General features: G+C 50.4%; 1 protein-coding gene across 1 annotated transcript in view; it reads right to left on the reverse strand.

Moving 5' to 3' along the window:
• Nucleotides 1-23,652, reverse strand: part of PPP5C (protein phosphatase 5, catalytic subunit) — a 31,947-nt gene that overhangs the window by 7,854 nt on the left and 441 nt on the right. Inside the window, 8 exon segments of the mRNA XM_015419681.1 lie at nucleotides 8-63; nucleotides 65-219; nucleotides 6,293-6,398; nucleotides 8,400-8,498; nucleotides 9,588-9,653; nucleotides 10,431-10,552; nucleotides 15,000-15,145; nucleotides 18,696-18,939. Of these exon segments, the coding sequence (XP_015275167.1) occupies nucleotides 8-63; nucleotides 65-219; nucleotides 6,293-6,398; nucleotides 8,400-8,498; nucleotides 9,588-9,653; nucleotides 10,431-10,552; nucleotides 15,000-15,145; nucleotides 18,696-18,939 (994 nt within the window).

The raw sequence follows: 23,652 nt of genomic DNA on the forward strand, positions 1-23,652 counted from the left end.
GATGAGGACCTTGCGCACAACTGACATTCCCCCCCCCCCAATGGACCGCTCCCCTCCCCGGACGCCGTGCTCTTACCAATATTTTGCCGTTGATGCACTGAGCCAGAGGCAGCCATTCAAAGACCTCGCTGAACAGCTCGAACATCTGGGCTGTGTATTTGGCTTTGACCTCCCCCTCGAACCCGTAGATCTGATTCATGTTGTCCGTTTCGTGGTTCCCTGGAGGGAAAGGGAAGAAGTCCCTTGGAGAAGGTATCTTTTCCCAGGTGTATCACCAAAGGCGCACCGGTGTTGTTTGGAACGGTGTGGAGGATGCTGAAGCCCCGCCTGCTTTCTAGACCAGGGGTCCCCAACATGCTGCCCGTGGGCACCATGGCCCCCACCGAAGCCTTTCCTGGAGCCCGCCAAGTGCTTTTAGGAAGTGGGCGGGGCCAGATAAAAGTTTCGCCCAGCAAGGCTGTGCAGAGTTTTAAAAATGTCAACTTTGGCAGCAGCTGCCCACACTGCTCAAGAATCTTCCCCTGTGCGACAACTGAAGGTAAGCTGTGGCAGCCATTTTGTGGCTGGCTCCGCCTCCTGTGGAGGCCATTTTGTGGCTGGCCCCGCCTCCTGCGGCGGCCATTTTGTGGCTGCGCCCAACACCGTGTGTCAGAATTCCAAACGTCCCCACAGGCTCAAGATGTTGGGGACCCTGTTCTAGACTGTGTGATGCATCCGCTTCGGTGGTGGTGGGGAGGCACCCCCAAATGGGCCAGCCCGACACTTGGCTTCCAAGGAATAAGAAGATATCCCCAAAAGTGCAAAAACGAAGGCGTGCCCTATGCTCAGCCAGACTGTCGGCGTGGCAGCTCTCAAACTTTTTGAAGGGGAGGGGCCGCTGCTAGTTTTATTCTCCTCTACACGACCTGCAACGTAATTCCATGTGACTTTCTGCCTTCCCGGCACCAAATGCAGGAATCACATTTATCACCTGAGAAGAACAACCTGTATCGTCGTTGAATGTGGACTCTAAACTATTCACCCCAATAATGGCAGAAAGGCTTAAGAAATGTATAACCAAAATGATTCCTCAAGATCAGACAGGTTTTGTTCCTAAGAAATATATGAAGGAAAATGCAAGTTTTATAATTGAGTAATGGGACTGAGAGAATCACAATATAAGACAATATATCAAAGGAAGCATAAGCTATTCTGATAAGATTACGAAATACTTTTACTAACATAATGCACCATATAATACCAAAACACCATAGTTGCGTGGAAACAAACATACAATGATCCTCTTGTTTATAAGACTATAAAGTCTCTTCATATGTGGAACCGTTTCTGAAAATAAACTGTTTTCCAGACTCCTGTCTTGTTCTTTGTAGATAGTAGCGTGCTTGCGTGCGCAACCAGCAGTCGACTATTTGCCAGTTTCACAATGGTTTCCTCAGGCACACAGACCAGTTAATTCCGCAATGGAAGGCTGGCTCCAATCATTCAGAAAAGATTCTTTGGGACACAAAAGCCTCCACACCAATTTTCAAAAGGCAAAATGCTCAACAGCTTATGCTTCCTTTGACATATCGTTTTATAATTGAGGCAATGGAATTTGTGCAAAACAAAAGATGAAGAAGTGGCCTTTATGTTTTTAGATGCTGAAAAGGCTTTTGATCGTCTATCTTGGACTTTTGTGCAAAGAGTATTACGGTATTTAAATGGTGGCTCTAGATTCCTGAACTGGATTCAAGGGATTTATGTGAAGCAGAATACAAAAATTCTAATCAATGGAGTATTGACAGATGGATTTCAGATCAAAAAGGGGATGAGACCAGGACGTCCTCTATCACCATTATTATGTATCCTTGCAATGGAAAGTTTTGCTTCCAAACTCAGACATGAGCAGAACATTGAAGGTCCTAAAGCTGACGGAGAAGAATTTAAACTAAAAAGCTATGGGGATGATGTAGTTTTGACAATAGTAAACCCACAAAACACAATATAACCTGTTATGGAACAAACAGAAAAGTTTGGGTCTTTCTCTGGATTTAAAATCAATAAGGGGGAAAAATTAATGAACTCCCAGTTTTTTTAACAAAACAGGAAGAGGACAACATTTAGTTAATTACAGGGTGTGATCTTGTAACTAATTCAATCAAATATTTCGGAATAAATGTGTCCAGGGAAAAAAAGATACTCTTTTTCAAGGTAATTATGAAACCGTTTGAAAGAAAATACAAAAAGATTTGGCAAGATGGTCTAAGTCAAAACTGTCTTGGCTTGGAAAAAATCTCCGGAATAAAAATGAACATTTTGCCAAAAACAAATTTTTTATTCCAGATGCTTCCAATTGAGATACATGATAAGATGCTGAAAGACTGGCAAAGACAGATAAATACATTCAATTGGAATGCCAAGAAACCAAGAGTCAGATTTAAATTTTTACAGGATGAAAATAAAAGAGGAGGCCTAGCTGTACCTAATATTAATCTGTATCATCAAGCAGTCATCTTGGCATGGATTTCTGATTGGATTAAAAACCGGAATGAAAGACTGATGGAATTGGAAGCATCAGATTTGTCTGAAGTTTTATATAGCCATCTTTGGATTTAAAAGACTGGAAAAACACATTAAAAAGCAATGAAATGTAAAGGTCGTTTACATTCCTCAGAAAAATTCCAAAAAAACTGGTGGTCACTCAGTACAAGAATTAGCCCACCAATAAAACTTATAATGTCACCATTATAATGATTTTATAACATATCGTCATACGATCAACTCACAAGGAAAAATTAAATCCTGGCAGGCTAACAAAAGATAACGTGGCTAACATACACTCAACTTATATCGAGACTTAAGGAAGTGATGCATGTAGAAAAATACAGATTAAGAGATTTGACTGAATTTGAAAAGATAATCTTGAATAAAAAGATCACCTTCTAAGATACTTCTCACCCGCAATGAGAAACTACTTGGCAATAACATGGACTCTGGTACCAAGGCCTGTATAGACCCTAGCAACACCATCACTGGACCCAACAACATCAGCCATATCATCTCAGGTTCCTACTCCTGTTCATCCTCTAATGTGATTTATGCCATCACGTGTCAACAATGCCCTTCTATCCTTCACGTCGGACAAACAGGCCAGTCCCTGCGACAAAGAATAAATGGACATAAGTCTGACATTAGGAACCACCACATTAACTAGTGTGGGGGGGATATTTTAACCTTCCGGGACATTCAGTTACTGACCTTAAAGTGGCTGTTCTCTTACCAAGGAAATTCACAGGGAGATTAGAAAGAGAAACTGCTGAATTGCAATTGATAATGAAGCTTAAGACAATGCATCCACCTGGACTGAATGGAGACCTAGGTTTCCTGTCTCATTACCAATGCTGATTTTTCCACGCCTATTACCCCTCTGCATACCTCACCTAAATCCAATTATGCCTGCTATTGTCATTCACCTGCTACTGTCGTTTCCTGCTAATGTCATTCAGCATTTGAAATCACTCCACTTTCCAAAAATAGGACAGATGGACTCCCATTCTAGCTGTATCTGAAGTAGTGAGCAGTGACTCACAAAAGCTTACACCCTACCACCAGTGTTCCCTCTAAGCTGAGTTAGTGTGAGCTAGCTCACAGTATTTTAGCCTCTGGCTCACACATTTTTGCCTTAGCTCAGGAAGGAGGGCTCCAGAGCAAACTAATTCATGCAGCAGCCAAATCGCTTGCTCACGACTTTAATGCCAATAGCTCACAAAGTAGAATGTTTGCTCACAACACTCCACAGCCACCAATGCTCCCTCTAAGCTGTGGAGTCTTGTGAGCAAAAATTCTACTTTGTGAGTTACTGGCATTAAAGTCGTGAGCAAGCAATTTGGCTGCTGCATAAATTAGTTTGCTCTGGAGCCCTCCTTCCTGAGCTAAGACAAAAATGCATGAACCGGAAGCTAAAAAACTGTGAGCTAGCTCACACTAACTCAGCTTAGAGGGAACACAGCCTGCCACATATTTTGTTAGTCTTCAAGGTGCTACTAGACTCTTGCTCTTTTCTACTGCTACAGACAGACTAACAGGGCTATCCATCTTGATCTAGGACACATTTATAAACTTTTACTTCAAGATGACACAGAAATGGAACAAGTTAAGACATGCATGGTGAAATGGTTGCAGAACTTTGATAAAGAGATCTCATTTCAACAATGGAAAAATCTATGGACAAAAGCATAAAATTTATAGCGAGTCAAGCACTTAAAAGAAAATTGGTACAAGATGTTCTTTTGATGTTGTATTACCCCGAAAGATATTGAGAAGATAGACAAAAATGATAAAGGATTGTGCTGGAAATGTAAATAGATTGATGGTACTTTTTGCCATATGTGGTGGTCATGTAAAAAGGCCAGTAAACATTGGCCAGAAATACATACTGAAATTCAAAAAAAAAAAATGAATATAAAATTTGCCATGTTATCTGAGATAATGTTACTGGGAATTCTACCAATGCATATAGATAGAACAGTACATGAATTGTTTAGATATATGTAAACCGCAGCACGATTAATATTTGCAACTAAATGGAATGCCAAGGTTTGCCCAAATCTTGAGAACTGGAAAGATAAATGCAAAACTATGCTGTCATGGCAAAACTGACAACTTATATAAATAGGAGACTGATAAATGAATTTGAGGACAACTGGAGAGCTTTTTAGGCTTATTATAATTGATTCTTTCTATAAAGCTATACAGACTGGAAGGCCTGGCGTGATCTGGTCCATGGGGTCGCGAAGAGTCGGACTCGACTGTGCGACTGAACAACAACAAATACAGCTATATATTTAAATAATTATATAAGCGTCAATTAGCATATGGAATATTATCCTATTTTTTTTCACATTACTACAAATTGTAAGGTTGTCATCCTAAAACGATACGCAAAATTAACAAGAATTTATCTGTGTGTCTTTTTAATAGATTTTTAGATAGGGAATAATGAAAACATACTGTGTGAAAACAGAAGAATACTATGTGCAAAGTGTCATTGTGATTGATTATATAATGTGTTCCCTTATTAATGAATGTCCTTGATATCTGTAAAAAGTGCCCTTTGTATTTTTCTTTATTTTTTTCCCCTTACCCCTTTTTCATTATTCTGTATTTCCATAAAAAAACCAAAAATAATTTTTTAAAAAAGAGTCCTTCTCCTTTCTTTCGCACATTTAGTATTTAGAAATATAGAGATCGACTGGACGTCTGGTTGCAGGGCACAGCCATTTTGCCCTTGACGCGGCAAGATACCAGAGTCTGCCTTCAAGCCTCCCAGAACTTCCTGTCCTTTCCTATCCCACCTCCTCCCTCCTCTCCACACCTGGCTTTGTAACACCACCACCACCCTGCCCTGCCTGAGACACACTGCTGAAATTCACAGACCCTGCTCCTCTTCCCCAAGCTGTTAAGAACATAAGAACATCAGAAGAGCCCTGCTGGATCAGACCAGTGAGGGTCCACCTAGTCCAACATTCTGTCTCATAGAGTGGCCAATCAGTTCCTCCGGAGGGCCGACAACAGGGCAGAGAGGCCGAGGCCTCCCCCGATGAGAACATAAGAAGAGCCCTGCTGGATCAGACCAGTGAGGGTCCATGTAGTCCAGGGGTGTCAAACATGCGGCCCGGGGGCCAGATCAGGCACCCCGGAGGACTTCGATCAGGCCCGCAGTGGAACTGGCTGTCTTCTGCTGCTTCTTCCAGTTCTGCAGCTGCTGCGTCATCGCAGGTTGGCAGCTTACAGATACACACCTGAACAGCATATTCAAGGCTGCAACAGCACAGACATTTTGATGCAACCATTCAGAGCAAGAGGTGTCAGTTAACAGACACTGTTAAATAAACAAAATATTGCAAGAGCGATGATGTTTTAAGCACGTTTTAATTTTAAGTTTAAAAAAACCTTTTGTGTTTTTGTGTCCTTCGTAAAGTTTATATCTCCGCTACCTGGCGTTACATTTTATGACACACATGACAAGGTCTCGTTTATGTCAGATCCGGCCCTCGTAACAAATGAGCTCGACACCCCTGATCTAGTCCTGATCCTCCTGTCTCACACCGTGGCCGACCAGTTCCTCTGGAAGTTGGACAACAGAGCACAGAGGCCGAGGCCTTCCCCTGAGCTTGCCTCCTAGCTCCGGGATTCAGAGGATCAGTGCCTCTGAATGTGGAGGCTCCACCTCGGTCACCGTGGCTGGTAGCCATTGACAGACTTCTCCTCCATCGATCCATCTAGCCCCTGCTCAGGGAAGGGGGCGACTTACCGCGCAGCAGGTGGAAATGATCCGGGTATAGCAGCTTAAAACCAAAGAGCGTTAGTATTACTTCCACGGAGAAGGAGCCGCGGTCCACAAAGTCCCCGTTAAATATCTGCACAGGGGGAGGGTCCGCGCTGAGGAAAATAAGGGAGATTAAAAACAAACAAACAAACAACCCCCCCCCCAAAACACAGCCCCTCCGTGGAGTATCCAAACATTCTCCCTTCTCTCTTGGCACCCACCCCCCAGCTTCCTTCCTGGGAGGAGGAGAGTCTTCCTTCTAAAGATATACTGCATCCCACCCAGAGTCACCCACCCCCTGCAATAACCCGAATGCAGAAATCTTGGTTGTCGCCTGAGGAACAGAAATCAAGGTGCTTGTTCCCGGGGCCACAGCTCGGCGAGTTCACAGTCCAGGGCTTGGATTCTGAGTGCGACTTCCAGCCACTGGGGCTGGAATTCCTTCGCACTGCACAACTCTCTTAAAACCGGGAGGTGCTGATCGCTAATCGTACAGCAGGCCAACAACCAGGCCCGTAGCTACGGCGGGGCTTTGGGGCGTTCTGCCCCCTTTCTTAAAGGCCCAGCCCCACAAGAGTTTCTCCTGTAAATGCTTTTCCCAAGCATTTTTAAAACTTTTTTTTTTAAGGCGTGCGCTCCTTTAAGCAGAGTGGGGTGCTGTCATTGACTCATTCCCGCACCGAGCAAGGGGGTTGGAGTAGGTGACCTCTAGGATACCTTCGAACTCTGTGTCAGGAAACTGGTCTCCTTTCGGAGAGTTTTTCTGCCTCCGAAGTGTCAGCTTTCTTGACTAGAGAAGTCATCACCCCCACCTGCCGGCTTGTTCTCAGAACGGTTGCTTAGGCTGGCAGAAGTGATTAAATTGCAGCAGCTGAGAACTGTCATCTAAAGTGGCTGACAGCTTGCAATTTAGAGGTCTATCCTGGAGACAGCTTTCTATTGGCTAAGTGGCTTTTCTTTCTGCACTGGGGACTTCAGGCCCACCAGGAAAATATTTGCCCCACGAGCCACAAAATCCTGGCTACGGGCCTGCCAACACCGTGGCCCAAGCTTCAAGACGAAAGGAGAACCAAGGGAGGAAAGGGAGCTGATCCCTCCAGACGTCCGCTGTGGTTGCTCTTTCTGTCCCAGGAACTGGGTCCCTGTTAGTTTGGTCCCCTTAAGCCTTTTCATTTGTACTCCTGTATCATGCATTTAATTCAGCTTGCCGGTTGCTATTTGCTTCTGTAAGACGTTGTACACTAATGCCTTCCAATAAGCCGTTTAACTTGCTATCAGTAGTACCGTGTTTCCCCGAAAATAAGACAGTGTCTTATATTAATTTTTGCTCCCAAAGATGCGCTAGGTCTTATTTTCAGGGGATGTCTTATTTTTCCATAAAGAAGAATACAGTACAGCAGGCGGCAGCTTGTCCTGGCAGCGGCACGGGCTCTCTGATTAAGAGACCTCGCACTTCCTGTCTGCTCCGGCTGCGCTGCGGCCAACAGTGAGCGGCGCGCTGCGGCCCAACAGGGGCGGGCGCGGCGCCCCCCGCCACTACGGCCCAGAGTCACGGTAGCTTCGGGGGGCCTTATGTTCGGGGGAGGCCTTATATTTCAGCGAGAGGCAAAACTGTAAGTAGGTCTTATTTTCGGGGGATGTCTTACTTTCGGGGAAACAGGGTAGAAGAAGAAGAAGAAGAGATTGGATTTATACCCCGCCCTTCACTACCCAAACGAGTCTCAGAGCGGCTTACAAACTCCTTTCCCTCCCCCTCCCCACAACAGACACCCCCCCGTGAGGCGGGTGGGGCTGAGAGAGCTGTGACAGAAACTGCTCTTTTTCAAGGACAGCTCTGATCAGAACTATGGCTTGCCCAAGGTCATCCAGCAGGTGCAAGTGGAGGAGTGGGGAATCCAACCCGGCTCTCCCAGATGAGAGTCCGCACACTTAACCACGACACCAAACTGGCTCTCAGTAAATTTCGGAATCTGCATTTCCCTGCTGATGGCTGTGTACCTACCGGGGTGAGACCCCGTAGGAGAAGAAAACCATCCGAGAGACAACGGGAGGGCCCGCGGCACCCAAAGGAGGAAGCCTGGAGAAAGGATACATATGGATTTGTCTCCGACGGCAGCCCGTTCAGCTCAAATATATTCAGGAGGTCATAATACTGGCCGTGTGTGTCTCCGCAGACAGTGACTTTCTCGGTCTGGAAAAAAGAAGCAGCGGGAGAGAGGAAAACGGGGGGCGGGAAGAGACAGAGGAAGGCAGAAAGCCGCACTGAAGACGCTTATTTTCATTATGAAGAAACCTGTCGAGCTAGCAGTTCTTTGCTCCGTGCTCCGGGGGAGTCTGGGCTGCATTCCCCTCTTCCGCTTGGAATGCAAATAACTGTTTTGGCCCAGCTCAAAACCCAAGACAATACCCCTCTGAAGCTCAGGGAAAGGGCCAGAGGACAGGCAAAGGGCTCAGGGCCACCTAACAAGCCCCACGTTTAAGAAAAAGATGGGGGGAAACAGAGGAGGCAAGCAAAGCTCTCCCGAGGCAATAAAAGCCGTGAGCGAGCCATTTGGCTGCTGCATCAACTAGTTTGCTCCGGACCCATCCTTCCTGAGCGAAGGCAAAAAAACGTGAGAGCCGGAGGCTAAAGAACTGAGAGCTAGCTCACGCTCGCTCCGCTTAGAGTGAACACTGGCTTGCCAGAAGCCTGACAGAGCACTTCCCACCGCAAAGGAGAGGCCGGAGGAGCCGCTCGGAGACAGAGCACCCGCTTCGTGCGCGGAATGTCTCGGTATCCGCTCCCAGCACCTCCAGTGAAAGGAACTCGGGAGCTGGGAAAGAACCTCCTCCACCTGAGACCCTGAAAAGAGCCACTGCCGGTTATAGAAGATGAGCCAGACAGGCCGACGGTTTAAGGTTGCGTTCTACGTTCATGTGTATGCAGAGAGGAAGCCTTCGCCTGCTCATAAAATTTGCATTCCAAGTGTGGCTGAGAAACCGCGACGGTTAAAAGATACACAAATGGGCAACCTCATGCTGCTGTGACTCATGGAAAAAGCAGCGGGTCATCACAAAGTATGAGCTTGCAGGGGCGGTGTGTGTGTGTGTGTCCACTTGGCACCCGACTGCAAAGACCTGGACTCTGCCGTTTTCACGGGACAGGGCGGCCCGGGTTCCGTGGCACAGGCGAGCCCCTTTTAAAAGCACAAGCGGTATTTGGGAACGGGAAGGGAGGGAGCGTCCCCACCTGCCCCTGTCCCCCAATACAAAGCCGGGGCGGAAAAGAGAGGGGGCGTACCTCTTTTAACGTAGTTTCTACTAAGGTGGGGAGTTTCGATAGCACCTCTTTCACTTGCACCAAGATCTGCGGAATGCGAGAAGGGAAATTGAGGGGGGAGGGAGGGAGAGAAAAAATTAATGCAAAATATCAAAGAGTTAACAGAATTTCTAGCGGTTGGATCAGCTTAAGAAACCTTCCTGGAGGCATTTACAAAGCCTGGTTTTGGGTAAACACTTTAAAAGGAAAAGTTCTAGTCCTTGTGATTGCAGATAATTGGGGGACGGACAGAGAGAGAGAGAGAGAGGGAGAGAGAGAGAGAGAGAGAAAGAGAGAGAAAGAGAGAGAAAGAAAGAGAGAGAGAGAGAGACAGAGAGAGAGAGAGAGAGAAAGAGAGAGAGAGAGAAAGAGAGAAAGAGAGAAAGAGAGAGAGAGAGAGAGAAAGAAAGAAAGAAAGAAAGAAAGAAAGAAAGAAAGAAAGAAAGAAAGAAAGAAAGAAAGAGCTTAAGAACTTAGAATCCATGGAGGTCCCCAGGAGTAGGAAATCCTCACAGTTCCTTTCTCTGCTCCCACAATCCTCAGCCCTGAGAACCCGCTGCCCGGATACACACTCTCCATCAGATGCAACTTTAATTACAGGTCAGGTGCAACATCAGCGGCCTTCAGCTTAAATTATTTAAGGCTGCCCAGAGGCCCTCTGGCGATTTCTACATCACTGCCCGGGAGTAGATCTGTGTCTTTCGGCCCATCTGCCAAGTAGGTTAGATTAGATCGGCTAAGGTGGCACTGATTCTGCGTCATCTCCGCACACCTCTCCGCTTCTGTGGCTCTCAGTATGGGGGGCGGAAGGGCGGGGAGGGTTACCTGATAGGCACATTTCCTGTGCAGCTTCTTCTGTTCCTTGTACCACTGCATCAACTCCTTCATGAACGCCAGCGTCACCTTCCCGTCCTCCAGCTTGGGGCCGCTGTACTCGTCTTCGATGGCTACGGAAAGCAGGAAGAGGAGATTTAACGTTAGGCAGGGGTGGGCCGAGCCGTAACCCGGATAGCCCAGGCTAGCCACGTCTCGTCGGATCTCGGAAGCGAACCGGGGTCGGCCCCGGGTAGTGGTAGTAGCAGAGACGACCAAGGGAGTCCGGGGCTGGCGCACAGGCAGGCAACGGCAAACCGCTGCCTCTGACCTTGAAAAGCCGACCGAGTCGCCGTGAGTCGGCTGTGACTTGACGGCACTTTCCTTCGCTGCCACCATGGCGGATTGGGGCCCGGGAGCATTCCGAGCTCGGGGTGGTGCGGCTGGGGTTCGGCTCGGCTCAATTCTCGCCAGAAGCTTTCCCGGAAAGTCACACGGCCAATCTGTCCCTGATGGCAGCCCAGCAAGACAAGCAGTGCGGACATGCACGGCAAGGTCAAAGCCCGCCCTGCTTCCCTGCCACAGGACAGGCAAAATGGCTGCCCAAGTAATGCCCCAGAGCAGTGGGGAAGTCAGTCCCTCGCCGGGCCCTGCCTTCACGTTTCTCAGGGAACTGGGCACATTAATGCCCTCCCTTTCGGTCACTTCGGGACAGGAGGAGAGACGGGCTTCAGGCCTTGACTTCCCAGAGAGCCCCCTTCTGGCCCAACAAGGAAGGAAAAGGCGTCTCCCCCCAAGTGACCGGTTGAATTTCCAAAAGCTTCTAACTCAAGGGTGTCGAACTCCTTTGTTATGAGGGCCGGATCTGACATTTGTCGGGCCGGGACATGTGTGTCATAAGATATAATGCCATGTAGCAGAGATATACACTTTATAAGGGACACAAACACAAAGGGGTTTTTGTTTAACTTAAAATAAAAACATGCTTAAACATTAGCTCTGTGAACTGCAAACCTACTTTTGATTTATTGACATTCGCCACAGGAATCTCACGCTCAGAGTCCTGAATCTAGGACCCAGGTTAAAACATGAAATGGCCGAGTGATTGAGAGAGTCTGGCGAAGCAAGCGATGATGCAGCAGCAGCAGAACTGGAAGCAGAAGTTCCACTGTGGGCCAGATGGAAGCCCTCCGGGGGAGGGCCTGATCTGGCCCCCGGGCCGCATGTTTGACACCCCTGTTCTAATTCTTTGGGGAATATTATCCGCTTCAGCTCCGCCCACCAAAGTCCTGGCCAGAATGTCAAGGGCCTAAACGGAGAATGTACCCAAACAGCTGGATGTTCTGGGGGAAGGTGAGCAGTAGACAAGCGGACTTGGGAAGAGAGGGGGGTTGTCTTCTGTTACTGAACCCCTGATCTCTCCCAGGGTGCCACAGAACAGAAATCCACGACGGTCGACTGGTGTCAGTATTCTGAGGCAGGCCCGCCAAATCCACAGAACACGAGCCAGACTTTGCTGGCTGAGACGGTACATATTAACTGCAGGACAGGACTGTTCTCGCAAATGGTTTGGGTGTCCCACTAAGACACTGTTCCTGCCATTACACAGCTCACAGCTGCCTTTCATAAGAACATAAGAGAAGCCAATGTTGGATCAGGCCAATGGCCCAGCCAGTCCCACACTCTGTGACACAGAGTGGCCAAAAACACCAGGTACCATCAGGGAGGTCCACCAGTGGGGCCAGAACTCCAGAAGCCCCATGGTGAGTCAAAGCGGGCGCCGGTTGCAGAAACTTTAAATGCAGAATCCGCAGCTTTCCCCAGGGCTGAGGGATGCAAATGCCTAACTGGGCCCAGCCAGGACGCCGGGATTAAAGGCCCAGCCGATTTGTGCAGCTGGCCCCATTGTTAACACCGCTCTATTTATTCTCCCCTGATTAAGCCTCTCCATGCCACTATCTATTTATGATCCAGGATCCCAGTCTATTTCGGGCGACGGCAGGAAAACCTTGGCGCGGGCACCCCGCGGGTAATGGCATTAGTCACAGGGATGAGGACGGCCGGGTTTCCTCGTGAGGGAAGGATGCTGCGGGCAGGCGGCCGGACCGAGAGATCCCGATCAATGCCAGGAGCAGGTTCCAAACACCTCCAGTCCCTATGAGGCTTTCCGTGCTTTAAGCAGCGACCTTAACCCAGGGAGGTTTGAATCCCATAGAAGGAGGTGGCTTCCACCATGGCCTTTTCTTTTCATGAAGAAGAATAGGAGGAGGAGGAGGAGATTGGATTTATACTCCGCCCTTCACTACCCAAAGCAGTCTCAGAGTGCCTTACAATCTCCTTCCCCTCCCCCTCCCCACAACAGACACCCTGTGAGGTAGGCGGGGCTGAGAGAGCTCTGACAGAAACTGCTCTTTTTCAAGGACAGCTCTGACAGAACTATGGCTTGCCCAAGGTCACCCAGCAGGTGCAAGTGGCGGAGTGGGGAATCAAACCCGGTTTTCCCAGATTAGAGTCCGCGCACTTAACCACTACACCAATTCACAGCTCCCCATGTGCCCCTCATTTCTAAGATCATTCCCTACTCCAGTTTTGTTTTAAAAAAACCCGATTCATTAAATGCACACCAGACCGTGAACAGGGAGCTTGTGGTGGGCTCCCAGACACAAGGCCAATCGGTTCCATGCCTGAACTTCAGCGACTCCGTGGCATCGGGCGTGCCCAGATCACTCCACACAACCCACCCCCTCCCCATTCGGTTTTTGATTTGGAGCGATCCAATCTCCCAATCCGCAGCCGCCAAGCCCTGGTTCTGCAGAACCCGGAGACGCCTTCAGAAGCTGATCGGGGGCTCCTCAACGAGACGATCCGACGCGGCATAGTGCTTCAAAGTGCCGGACTGGGTGCCCGGGAAATTCGTGCCATGGGAGCCTGCAGGGTGACCTTGGGCCCGTCGCACGCTCTCGGCCTCACCTACCTCACAGGGTCGTCGTGAGGGCAAAACAGAGGAGAGGAGGAGGAGGCGAGCTGCTCTGGGTCCCCACTGGGGTGAAAGGCGGGATAAAGTAAATGAAAGACTGGTAACGGTGGGCGAGTTTCCCTGTCCTGGCAGCAAACAGCTGCAAAGGAGCATTAAGAACATAAGAACATAAGAGATGCCAATGTTGGATCAGGCCAAAGGCCCATCCAGTCCAACACTCTGTATCACACAGTGGCCAGAAATACCAGTGCCATCAGGAGGTCCACCAGTGGGGCCAGGACATTAGAAGCCATCCCACTGTTGACCCCCCCCCCAAGCACCAAGATGACAGAGCATCACTTGCCCCAGAGTCCCTATCTATACCTTGTGGCTTCCTCTGCACCCCCCGCCCAGCCCACGGGACCGTGCAGTGGGGCCAGCTCAGAGCTGACCAACTGCTGTCCTTTATACATAAGAACATAAGAGAGGCCAGTGTTGGATCAGGCCAAAGGCCCATCCAGTCCAACACTCTGTGTCACACAGGGGCCAAAAATACCAAGGTGCCGTCAGGAGGTCCACCAGTGAGGCCAGGACATTAGAAGCCCTCCCACTGTTCACGCCCCCCCCCCAAGCACCAAGAATACAGTGCATCCCTTGCCCCAGACTGAGAGTTCCTGTCTATACCTTGTGGCTAATAGCCAGTGATGGACCTCTGCTCCATATGCTTATCTAATTCCCTCTTATAAGAACATAAGAGAAGCCAATGTTGCATCGGGCCAATGGCCCATCCAGTCCAACACTCTATGTCACACAGTGGCCAAAAATATCAGGGTCCATCAAGAGGTCCACCAGCGGGGCCAGAACTCCAGAAGCCCTCCCACTGTTAACCCTCCCCCAAGCACCAAGAATACAGAGCAACACTTGCCCCAGACTGAGAGTTCCTGTCTATACCTTGTGGCTAATAGCCAATGATGGACTTCTTACCAGTTTGGACCCCATCAACGTGTATTTATAGTTAGGATTTTTGGCCCCCAATGTGCATCACTTTGCACTTGGCCACATTGGATCCCATTTGCCACATTGATGCCCACTCGCCCATCCTCGACAGATCCCGCTGAGTGCCTCACAATCCTCCCTGGCTTTCACCAACCTGAACAATTCTGCATCATCCACAAATGTTATACAGTTTCTGTCTCCAGTACTTGGCATTACATTTTATGGTACACAGGGTCCAGCCCCCAAAAGTGACGTTTATGTCAGATCTGGTCCTCGTGACCAATGAGTCTGACAGCTCTGGGGTAGGGCACACCTCCCGCAGCAGGTTCTCAGTTTACACTAGGGCCCGGCGCCCCGCGTAAGCTGAATGTGCGCCCTGGAATATGCCCCAGAATCCTTTGCGGCAAGCAGGAGCTCCACGGAGGGCAATTCCCTTAACAGACAAGCCCGCGAGGAACGGGTTTCCCCGAAACGTGGGATGCTTCGATGGTCACGACTGTCCCCTCCAAGAACGCTGCTCTGAGCCATCCGAGGATCTCTCGCCAGATGGCAGGACGGGCAGCGGCTGGCATGGCCATGGACGCACCCTCTGCCCCGTCAGCCCCCGACCAGGCCCCTCCCCGACTTACTCATGCTCTCTATGTCCAAGGAGTCGACCACGGACCGTTTGTGTTCCTCGCTGGCGATGGCGCGCTCAAAGGCCTTCTGCTTCACAATCTTGTTGCACTCTACGTACTTCATCTTGGCATCCTTATCGTTGGGTTTCACCTTGACGGCCCGGGCGGGGGGGGGGGAGAGAAGCGAGGCCCTCGTAAATTCACACACATACCATTGTCGGTTTCTCTGATTGGGGGGGCAAGCTTAAATAACTCCCCCCCTTTTTTTTACAAAACCACTTGTTCTATTCCAGAGATCCCCCAACCTTTATAAGCACGTGGGCTTCTTGGGAGTTTTGGGAGAGGGTGCGGAGTGCCACACCAAAACGGTTCCCACAGGAGGTGGAGCCAAAACCAAGATGGCCGCTTCAAGAGGCACAACCGAATGGCATATTTCCCCCTGACGCTTTCTAGGAAGACGGAAATCGCAAAGAAGAAGAGATTGGATTTATACTCCCTCCCTTCACTAAAAGCAAAGAAGAAGAAGAGATTGGATTTATACCCCCGCCCTTCACTACCCAAAGGAGTCTCAGAGCGGCTTACAAACTCCTTTCCCTTCCCCTCCCCACCACAGACACCCTGTGAGGTGGGTGGGGCTGAGAGAGCTCTTGACAGAAACTGCTCTTTCAAGAACAGCTGTGCCAGAACTATGGCTTGCCTAAGGTCATCCAGCAGGTGCAAGAGGAGGAGTGGGGAATCAAACCCAGTTCTCCTAGATTAGAGTCCGTGCACTTAACCACTACACCAAACTGGCACTACACCAAACTGGCTCTCAAAGAGGGAGTGCCCACATAAAGCCCAAGGTGATTACCTATCCTTCAGTGGAAAACCCTTTCATTCAAAAGAGGACAGCCAATGACAAGCTCAGCCTTACAACGACCCCACCCACTTTCTGAAAAACGTGACGGGCGCCAAGGGAAGCACTGTTGGGCACTATGGCGCCCACGGGCACCATGTTGGAGATCCCTGCTGTCCTCTAGCTTGCTGCTCAGTTCATCTCCGTATGACTGCAATTGGGCTTACGCCAGGGGTGTAAAACATAAGGCCTGGGGGCCAGAACAGGTCTGTCCGGGGCTCTTACCCGGCCCGCAAGCAACTGGCATGTACGGAAATGTAAGGTACTCCCTTTTTTATACCATCCCTTGGAAAAAACCTAATCCTGCATGTGATTAAATACACTTACTTGGGCCTTCGTGGGTTCCCCGGTAAAACAATTGCTTTCACTGTTTGGAATCAATCGCTTTTGTTTGTATTTTGAGTTAAAAAAAATAATAGTGTTAATTCGGTTTGCCTGTGTCCTTTATAAAGTTTATGGCGGCAGGCGAGCCAGTTTGGTGTAGTGGTTCAGTGCGCGGACTCTCATCTGGGAGAACCAGGTTTGATTCCCCACTCCTCCACTTGCACCTGGCTGGACGACCGTGGGCAAGCCATAGTTCTGATAAGAGCTGTCCTTGAAAAAGAGCCATTTCTGGCAAGAGCTCTCTCAGCTTCACCCACCTCACAGGGTGTCTGTTGTGGGGAGGGGAAGGGAAAGGAGTTTGTAAGCTGCTCTGAGACTTCCTTGGGTAGTGAAGGGCGGGGTATAGATCCAATCTCTTCTTCTTATATCTCCGGTACTTGGCATTACATTTCAAGGCACACATGGCCCGGACCAACAAAGTGACATTTATGTCAGATCCGGCCCTCGTAACAGATTGAGTTTGACACCTCCTGGCTACGCAGCATCACCCCCCCCCCTCCCAAAATATTGCTCTTCTGAGTGAACTTCAGAAGGCTGGCTGGGTTGGGGGTCTTTCCTCACTTTCACTGTTTCCTTGAAAGGGTAAGGGTCTGCAGGAGTCCCTTCCGCTGCCCAGAAGACCCCGCCCTCTGCAGCTTGCCTCCTAAAAAAGGCCCCTGCAAACGAGGGAGGACCCCCCCACACACTGCTCACAGGAATGCATTCCCCAAACGAGAGAGAGGGGGCATGCCTAGGAGCTAAAACAATGGCGGCGGGCTATCAAAGAGAAAAAGAGTTGGAAGAGACCTCCAGGGTCATCGAGTCCAAACCCCGGCACAATGCAGGACGTTCACAAATACCTCCCCACAGCACACGCCCAGTGTGGCCCCTGCTCCATGCCCCGGGGAAGGCAACAAAAAACCCCTCCAGGATCCCTGGGCCAATCTGGACTGGAGGAAAATTCCTTCCCGGCCCCAAAGTGGCGACTGGCATTTCCCCGGGAGTGTAAGAAAGGGCCACAGGGAAAAATAGCCGATGGCATAGCAAATCACACTAACGAGGACTATCAAACACTATTTGCATGTAAGTGGTTTCCAATAATTCAGTTTCTCTCAGGAATTGAAATTCTCTCAGTTTGCCATCAGGAGGTCCAGCAGTGGGGCCGGGACACTAGAAGCCCTCCCACTGTTGTCCCCCCACAAGCACCAAGAATACGGTGCATCACCTGCCCCAGACTGAGAGTTCCTCTCTATACCTTAAGAACACAAGAGAAGCCAATGTTGGATCAGGCCAATGGCCCATCCAACACTCTGTCACCCAGTGGCCAAAAATACGAGGTTCCAACAGGAGGTCCAGCAGTGGGGCCAGGACACTAGAAGCCCTCTCTGAAATGAATGGAAGCAGCATTTCCCTCTTTTGCTAATGATAAATACTGGCTTTGTTTCTGAAAATAGTAACATATAGGCTCAAGCTACTAACCCAATGGTGGCGAACCTATGGCACGGGTGCCAGAGGTGGCACTCAGAGCCCTCTCTGCGGGTACACGTGCCATCACCCCAGCCAGGCCCAGACCATCATTAAAGTGTCAAATTCTCTGTCAAATAATTTTAAGGAAATGAAAGCATTTGGGATTGCTTTCCTTACTTTGTTTGGATCATCTTAAGTGAATGTATGAGTTGTTATTTTCTAAAGTAAACCTCAGTATTCAGGTTAAATTGCCGTGTTGGCACTTAGCGATCAATAAGTGGGTTTTGGGTCGCAGCTTGGGCAACTCGGTCTCTAAAAGGTTCGCCATCACTGTACTAACCCATCAATAGATGTTATGTTAACGAGCATAATGATACCTAGTATTTAGATAATGTTAACTAATGTTTGTTGTTATTCCTTTTGCTCTTCTTATCATATTGTTGTTATATTCTTGTATTGTTACATGTTGAAAACCTTGAATAAACCTTTGTTGATTTAAAAAAAAGAAAAGAAAAGAAGGGTCACAAGAGCTAGGCACCGAGGCGACCTTTCCTGCCCTCCCTTCTCGTGATCTGCCTAAGTCCACAGGAATCAGCATTGCTGCCGGATGGCCATCGAGCCTCTGCTTGAAAACCTCCTAAGACAGAGAGCCCGCCACCTCCCGAGGAAGCCTGTTCCACTGAGGACCCGCTCTGACTGTCGGAAAGTCCTTCCTAAGGTTTAGCCGAGAACTCTTCTGATTTAATTCCAACCCGTTGGTTCTGGTCCGGCCTTCTGGGGCCCCAGAACACAACCCCGCTCCGTCCTCTCTACGAAAGCCCTTTGAATCCTCGAAGACGGCTCTCGGATCAAACCCAAAACGTGCACTCCTGTCCCCGAGGACATATTATCAAAGCCGGATTCTCCATTGTTACTCCGACATTGTAGGTAGGAAAGCTGGCAGGGCGTCCGAGGACAGCCGCTTCCCGCCACCCTCCCCGCTTACCGTCTCGTAGTCCCGCAAGGCCGCCTTGAACTTCCCCAGGGCCATGTTGCTGGTGGCCCGCCGGTAGTAGCCTTTGATGTACTTCTTGTCCAGGTCGATGGACTTGGTGGCGTCGGCCAAGGCGTAGCCGTAGCACTCCGTCCGCAGGTAGGCCAGGCTCCGGTTGCCATAATAGATGGCATTGGCGGGGTTCAGTTCGATGGCCTGGGTGTAATACTTCACCGCGTTCTCGTAGTCCTTTGCTGGGGAGGGGACGGAAGGGAAGGGCTGTTACCGAGGAGCCAAAACAGGTAGCTGAAAGCTTGAAAATTAGCCCAGGACTGAAACTAAACACAGGCTTTCTGTGCAAGCCTAGAGGAGGGGACGGAAGAGAAGGGCTGTTACCGAGGAGCCAAAACAGGTAGCCGAAAGCTTGAAAATTAGCCCAGGACTGAAACGAAACACAGGCTTTCTGTGCAAGCCTACAGGAGAAGAGCCGGATTCGAGTTCACTGGCACCTCAGAGAGCAACAAGGTTTTTCAAGGTACGAGGCTTTTGAGAGTCAAGGTTTCCTCTGTCAGATGCACAGCGGGAGCTCTGAGTCTTGAAAGCGCGTACCCTGGAAATCTCGTTGCTCTCGGAGGCTCCACTGAACCGAAATCTAGCGGTTAAGCAGGGACTGTGTTCACACAAGATAATTCACGTAAAGTTCTTTGAGAGAGGATATTATAAGGGTGCTTACCCACAGAATTACATCCCGTCCTTCAGGAGAAAATGGAGTAGAGAAAAATAAGGTCTGCACACACACACACACCCGTTCTCTTATTTGCATTTGACAAAAGAAAGCTGCTCTCTTCTATGGTTTGGAGGCTCATTCTAGGGAGAGAGGTGTTACCCTGTTTCCGGAAAACATTCTGAATGACCAGGGCATCGGATTGTGTCTCCCCTAAAGACCCCATCTGGCAGGGTCTTTGACGATCACCACTGCCTCTGGGTCAGCCTGGCACCAGTGTTCCCTCTAAGCTGAGTTAGCGTGAGCTGACTCACAGTTTTTTAGCCTCCGGCTCACACATTTTTGTCTTCGCTCTGGAAGGACAGCTCCAAAGCAAACTAATTTATGCAGTAGCCGAATCGCTGGCTCACAACTTTAATGCCAGTCGCTCACAAAGTAGGATTTTTGCTCACAGGACTCCACAGCTTAGAGGGGGCATTGCCTGGCAACGACGCCACGTCCACCTTTCCAAACTCCTTTTGGAGAGGCCTTTGACATCAACAACACCACACGTGCCAGAGCTTGCCCTTCCCCGTCGCCTCTCGGAGGTGCGTGCCCACACCAGGACAGAGCAGTAGCGCTTTCCTAGACCTTTAATGGGCACTTATGCACGGAGCGGGGATTCTAATCCGCCCTGGAGAATTTAATGTGGAAAGACCACTGGCATTAATTCCGCAGTCATTAGCAGGAAGCACACGCTGCCAGCTTACGGATGCGACACCAGTGAAGGACCAGAAGCCAGAAGCACACGGAGGGGCCGTTCGACGGAAAGGACTGTTTACGTGAACGTGACGTGAGGGACTGCAGATCGTGCACAAAGTAGAAACAGAGGCCGCTTCTCACGGGAAAAGAAACAGGGAAATGTACTTTTTGTATACCCAAAACTCCACCACCACCCCCGGCCAATGAATCTGTAAGCGCGAGTATTAGGCACAATCTTCTAAGAGGCAGTAAACCTCCCAGGGCCACGGACCAACACGGCCAGGCATTACGGGACAGAGGCGTCCTGGGAGTTGGCAGAGGAACATCCACAGGCAGCAGAGAGTCTGAGGCCTGAACTCTTTTAATTATGGGCTTTGTCGCAACGTGGCCGGAGGGCACGGCTAAGAGGTAAGCCTCCTAATCGCACAGAGGCAGAAAGGCCTCCCGAGGCCACCTCAAAGGGCTTGTTTTCTAGGCAGGGGCCGGAGACGTCAAAGGCCGGGAGCCCTGTGGGACTTACCCTTCCGTGGCCTGACCCAGGTAGGTAAGCCACGGACTTGTACGCTCCGAGGACGAGGGATCTGCCAGCCTGCTGGGAGGGAACCCCGCCATATGGAAAGAGGTGGCAGAGCAACGCCGCTTCGCCCGTTAAGCATTTCTCATGAACGCATGCTGCTCTCTGGTCTATCAAGGTCAGTACCGTAGAGTCTGACTACCAGCAGTTCTTCAGGCGGAGAAAGCTCTTTCGCGTCACCGGCTACCTGGTCATTTTTTAAGCTGGAGGTGCCATGGACTAAACACGGGACCTCCTGCAGGGAATGTAGATGCCCTGCCGCTAACTGTCGGGCCCGTTTTCCAAGGCAAGCTGGCACTTCCCGATCTTCTTACAAAGGGCATGCAAATGACCTGTGCGCTGCACGATCGTTTCCAACTGTATTCAGCCCCCCGCCCCCCAAGAATGTGACTGGAAACAAAGCAGTGGCTGGACAAACACTTGTCAGGGATGCTCGAAGCTGATCCTGCATTGAGCAGGGGGTCAGACTAGATGTCCTCTATGGACCCTTCCAACCCTGTGATTCTAGGATTCTATGAAAACCGGCCGTTCAGCTTCTGGCTCCAAAAAACTGCAGTGGGAGTGCTGTTCAGTGATGTCCTCTGCCACTTTCATCAATGGGGACCAACAGCCTACGAGGTAACTCGAGGGCATCCAATGAAACTGATGGGCAGTAGGTTCAGGACGCACAAAAAGAAATACTACTTTACACAGAGAGTGATTAAAATGTGACATTGGCTGCTAGAGAATGTCGTGATGGCCACAGGGATAAAAATTCAAAAGGGGACTAGACGGATTCATGGAGAAGAAGTCTATCGGCCGCTACTAGCCATGGTTGCTATGGGGAACTTCCACAGCCAGAGGCACAAAACCTCTCAATTCCAGAGCCAGGAGGCAATATATCAGGGGAAGGCCTCGGCCTCTCTGCCCTGTTGTTGGCCCTCCAGAGGAACTGGCTGGCCACTGTGTGAGCCAGGACGCTGGACCAGATGGACTATCTGGTCTGATCCAGAAGGGCTGCTCTTCTGATGTTCTTATATAACAGAGTGCTGGACAGCTACTGGGAAGACCCAGGTTCAAATCCTCACACAGCCATGAAGCTAAGAGGCCGACTACTCTCTCCCAAGGGAGGGAATAAAACAGAAGTACAAATGCTAATCAGTTTTTATACCCTTTGAAGTCCAGTAAACCTAAAGGGCTTCGGAGAGCATAATTCTGCTTAGGATCATACTTTAGTTTGCCAACGCTCATCGAAGGAAGGGCAGGGTAAAAATGGGTAGTTCTCCAAGCGACAGTTATGGCAGTTCCCAGTCATTATGGCCAGTGTAAGCTGAGTTAGTTTCAGACAGCTCACGGGGTTTTTTGCCTCCAGCTCACACATTTTTGTCTTAACTCAGGGAGGAGGGCTCCAGAGCAAACTAATTGATGCAGCTGCCAAATCACCTGCTCACAACTTTAATGCCAGCAGAATTTTCGCTCACAGGACCCCGCAGCTTAGAGGGAGCATCGATCATGATTTGTCTATCACACCAGCCAATGACCGACGCACGCCACTCGTCCACAATGCGTAGAGCTAGCTGCGGGCTGAATAGGCACGTGTCACGAAAAGGAAGAGGCAGACAAGTTGCAGGGGCCGAACAGATGCAAGGAAACACCCGCGGCCACCAAACAGAGCAGCAAAGTCCTGTATCATCCAGCGTTCCCACCTAGCCCCAAGGGACCGAGTAAGAACATAACATAAGAACGTAAGAGAAGCCGTGTCGGATCCGGCCAATGGCCCATCCAATCCAACGCTCTGTGTCACACAGTGGCCAAAACCCGGGGGCCATCAGTGGGTCCCCCAGCGGAGCCAGAAATCCTCCCATTGTTGCCCCGCAACACAGAATCACAGAGCTGGAAGGGGCCAGCCAGGCTATCTAATTCAACCCCCTGTGCCACGCAGGATCAGCCTAGAGCATCCCCGACCAGTGTTGGTCCAGCCGCTGCTTCAAGACGGCCAGTGAGAGGGAGCTCACCACCTCCCAAAGGCAGCTGATTCCACTGTGGCACAACTCTGGCTGTAAAGAAGTTTCTCCTGATACCTTCCCGCCCTTAATTTAAACCCATTCTCACGAGTCCTCTCCTCTGCTGCCCACAGGAACAGCTCCCCGCCCTCCTCCAAGGGGACAGCCCTTCAGATGCTTCCAGAGAGCCATCCTGTCCCCACTCAGCCTCCTCTTTTCCAGACTGAACATTCCCAAGTGCCCCCCCCCCCGCCTTTCCTCGTAGGGCTCGGTCTCCTCTTGGTATCCCTGACTCCCAGCGGTCAGAGAACAGACCAGCGTCCTTCACCCTCCGTGGGACAAAGACACCCCCCCCAGGTGGGTCCCATCACAGAGCTCCGCCTTTCGCCTTGGGTGCTGCTTTCCGTACAGACCGGCGAAGAGGCGCACACAAGCCCCTCCTTGCACGCGTACCAAAGAAGAGCAGCAGCAGCAGCATGAAGAAGAAGAAGCAGCAGCAGCAGCGGCGGCGGTGGCGGCGGCATGAAAGCGAGGCAAGGTCATTCAGCAGCAGGGAGCGTCCCTCCGGGGCTCTGGCTTGCGGCTCCTTCCTCGCTCCTGGACGTCCGGCCCGCCGCTTCCACGGCTCTCGCCTGGTTTGCCGCCCACCCTCCGGCCCTCTTCCTGTCAGGTGACTCGAGGTGTCACACGCTGGCCAACGAGAGGGTCCCAAGCTTGTCACCCAAAAGGGATGTTTAAAGGCAGGGCTGGGCCTGGGGGTGTGTGGAGAGGGCCCTGCCTGCCTTAGACCGGCCCCCTCCCCAAAGCAAAGGCGTTCCTGTCCCCCCCCCGGGCTTTCCTTACCCCCCTGGCAATCAGGAGGGCACTTGGCACCCCTCCCCCCAAGGAAGCCCCCTTTTGCCCACTGGCTTCCTTCTCCCCCCCAGGAGCCCCCTCCCCCCTAGCT

The sequence above is a fragment of the Gekko japonicus genome, unplaced genomic scaffold (genome assembly GCF_001447785.1).
Source record: "Gekko japonicus isolate JY-2015 unplaced genomic scaffold, Gekko_japonicus_V1.1 scaffold1436, whole genome shotgun sequence".
Classification (NCBI taxonomy): domain Eukaryota; kingdom Metazoa; phylum Chordata; class Lepidosauria; order Squamata; family Gekkonidae; genus Gekko; species Gekko japonicus.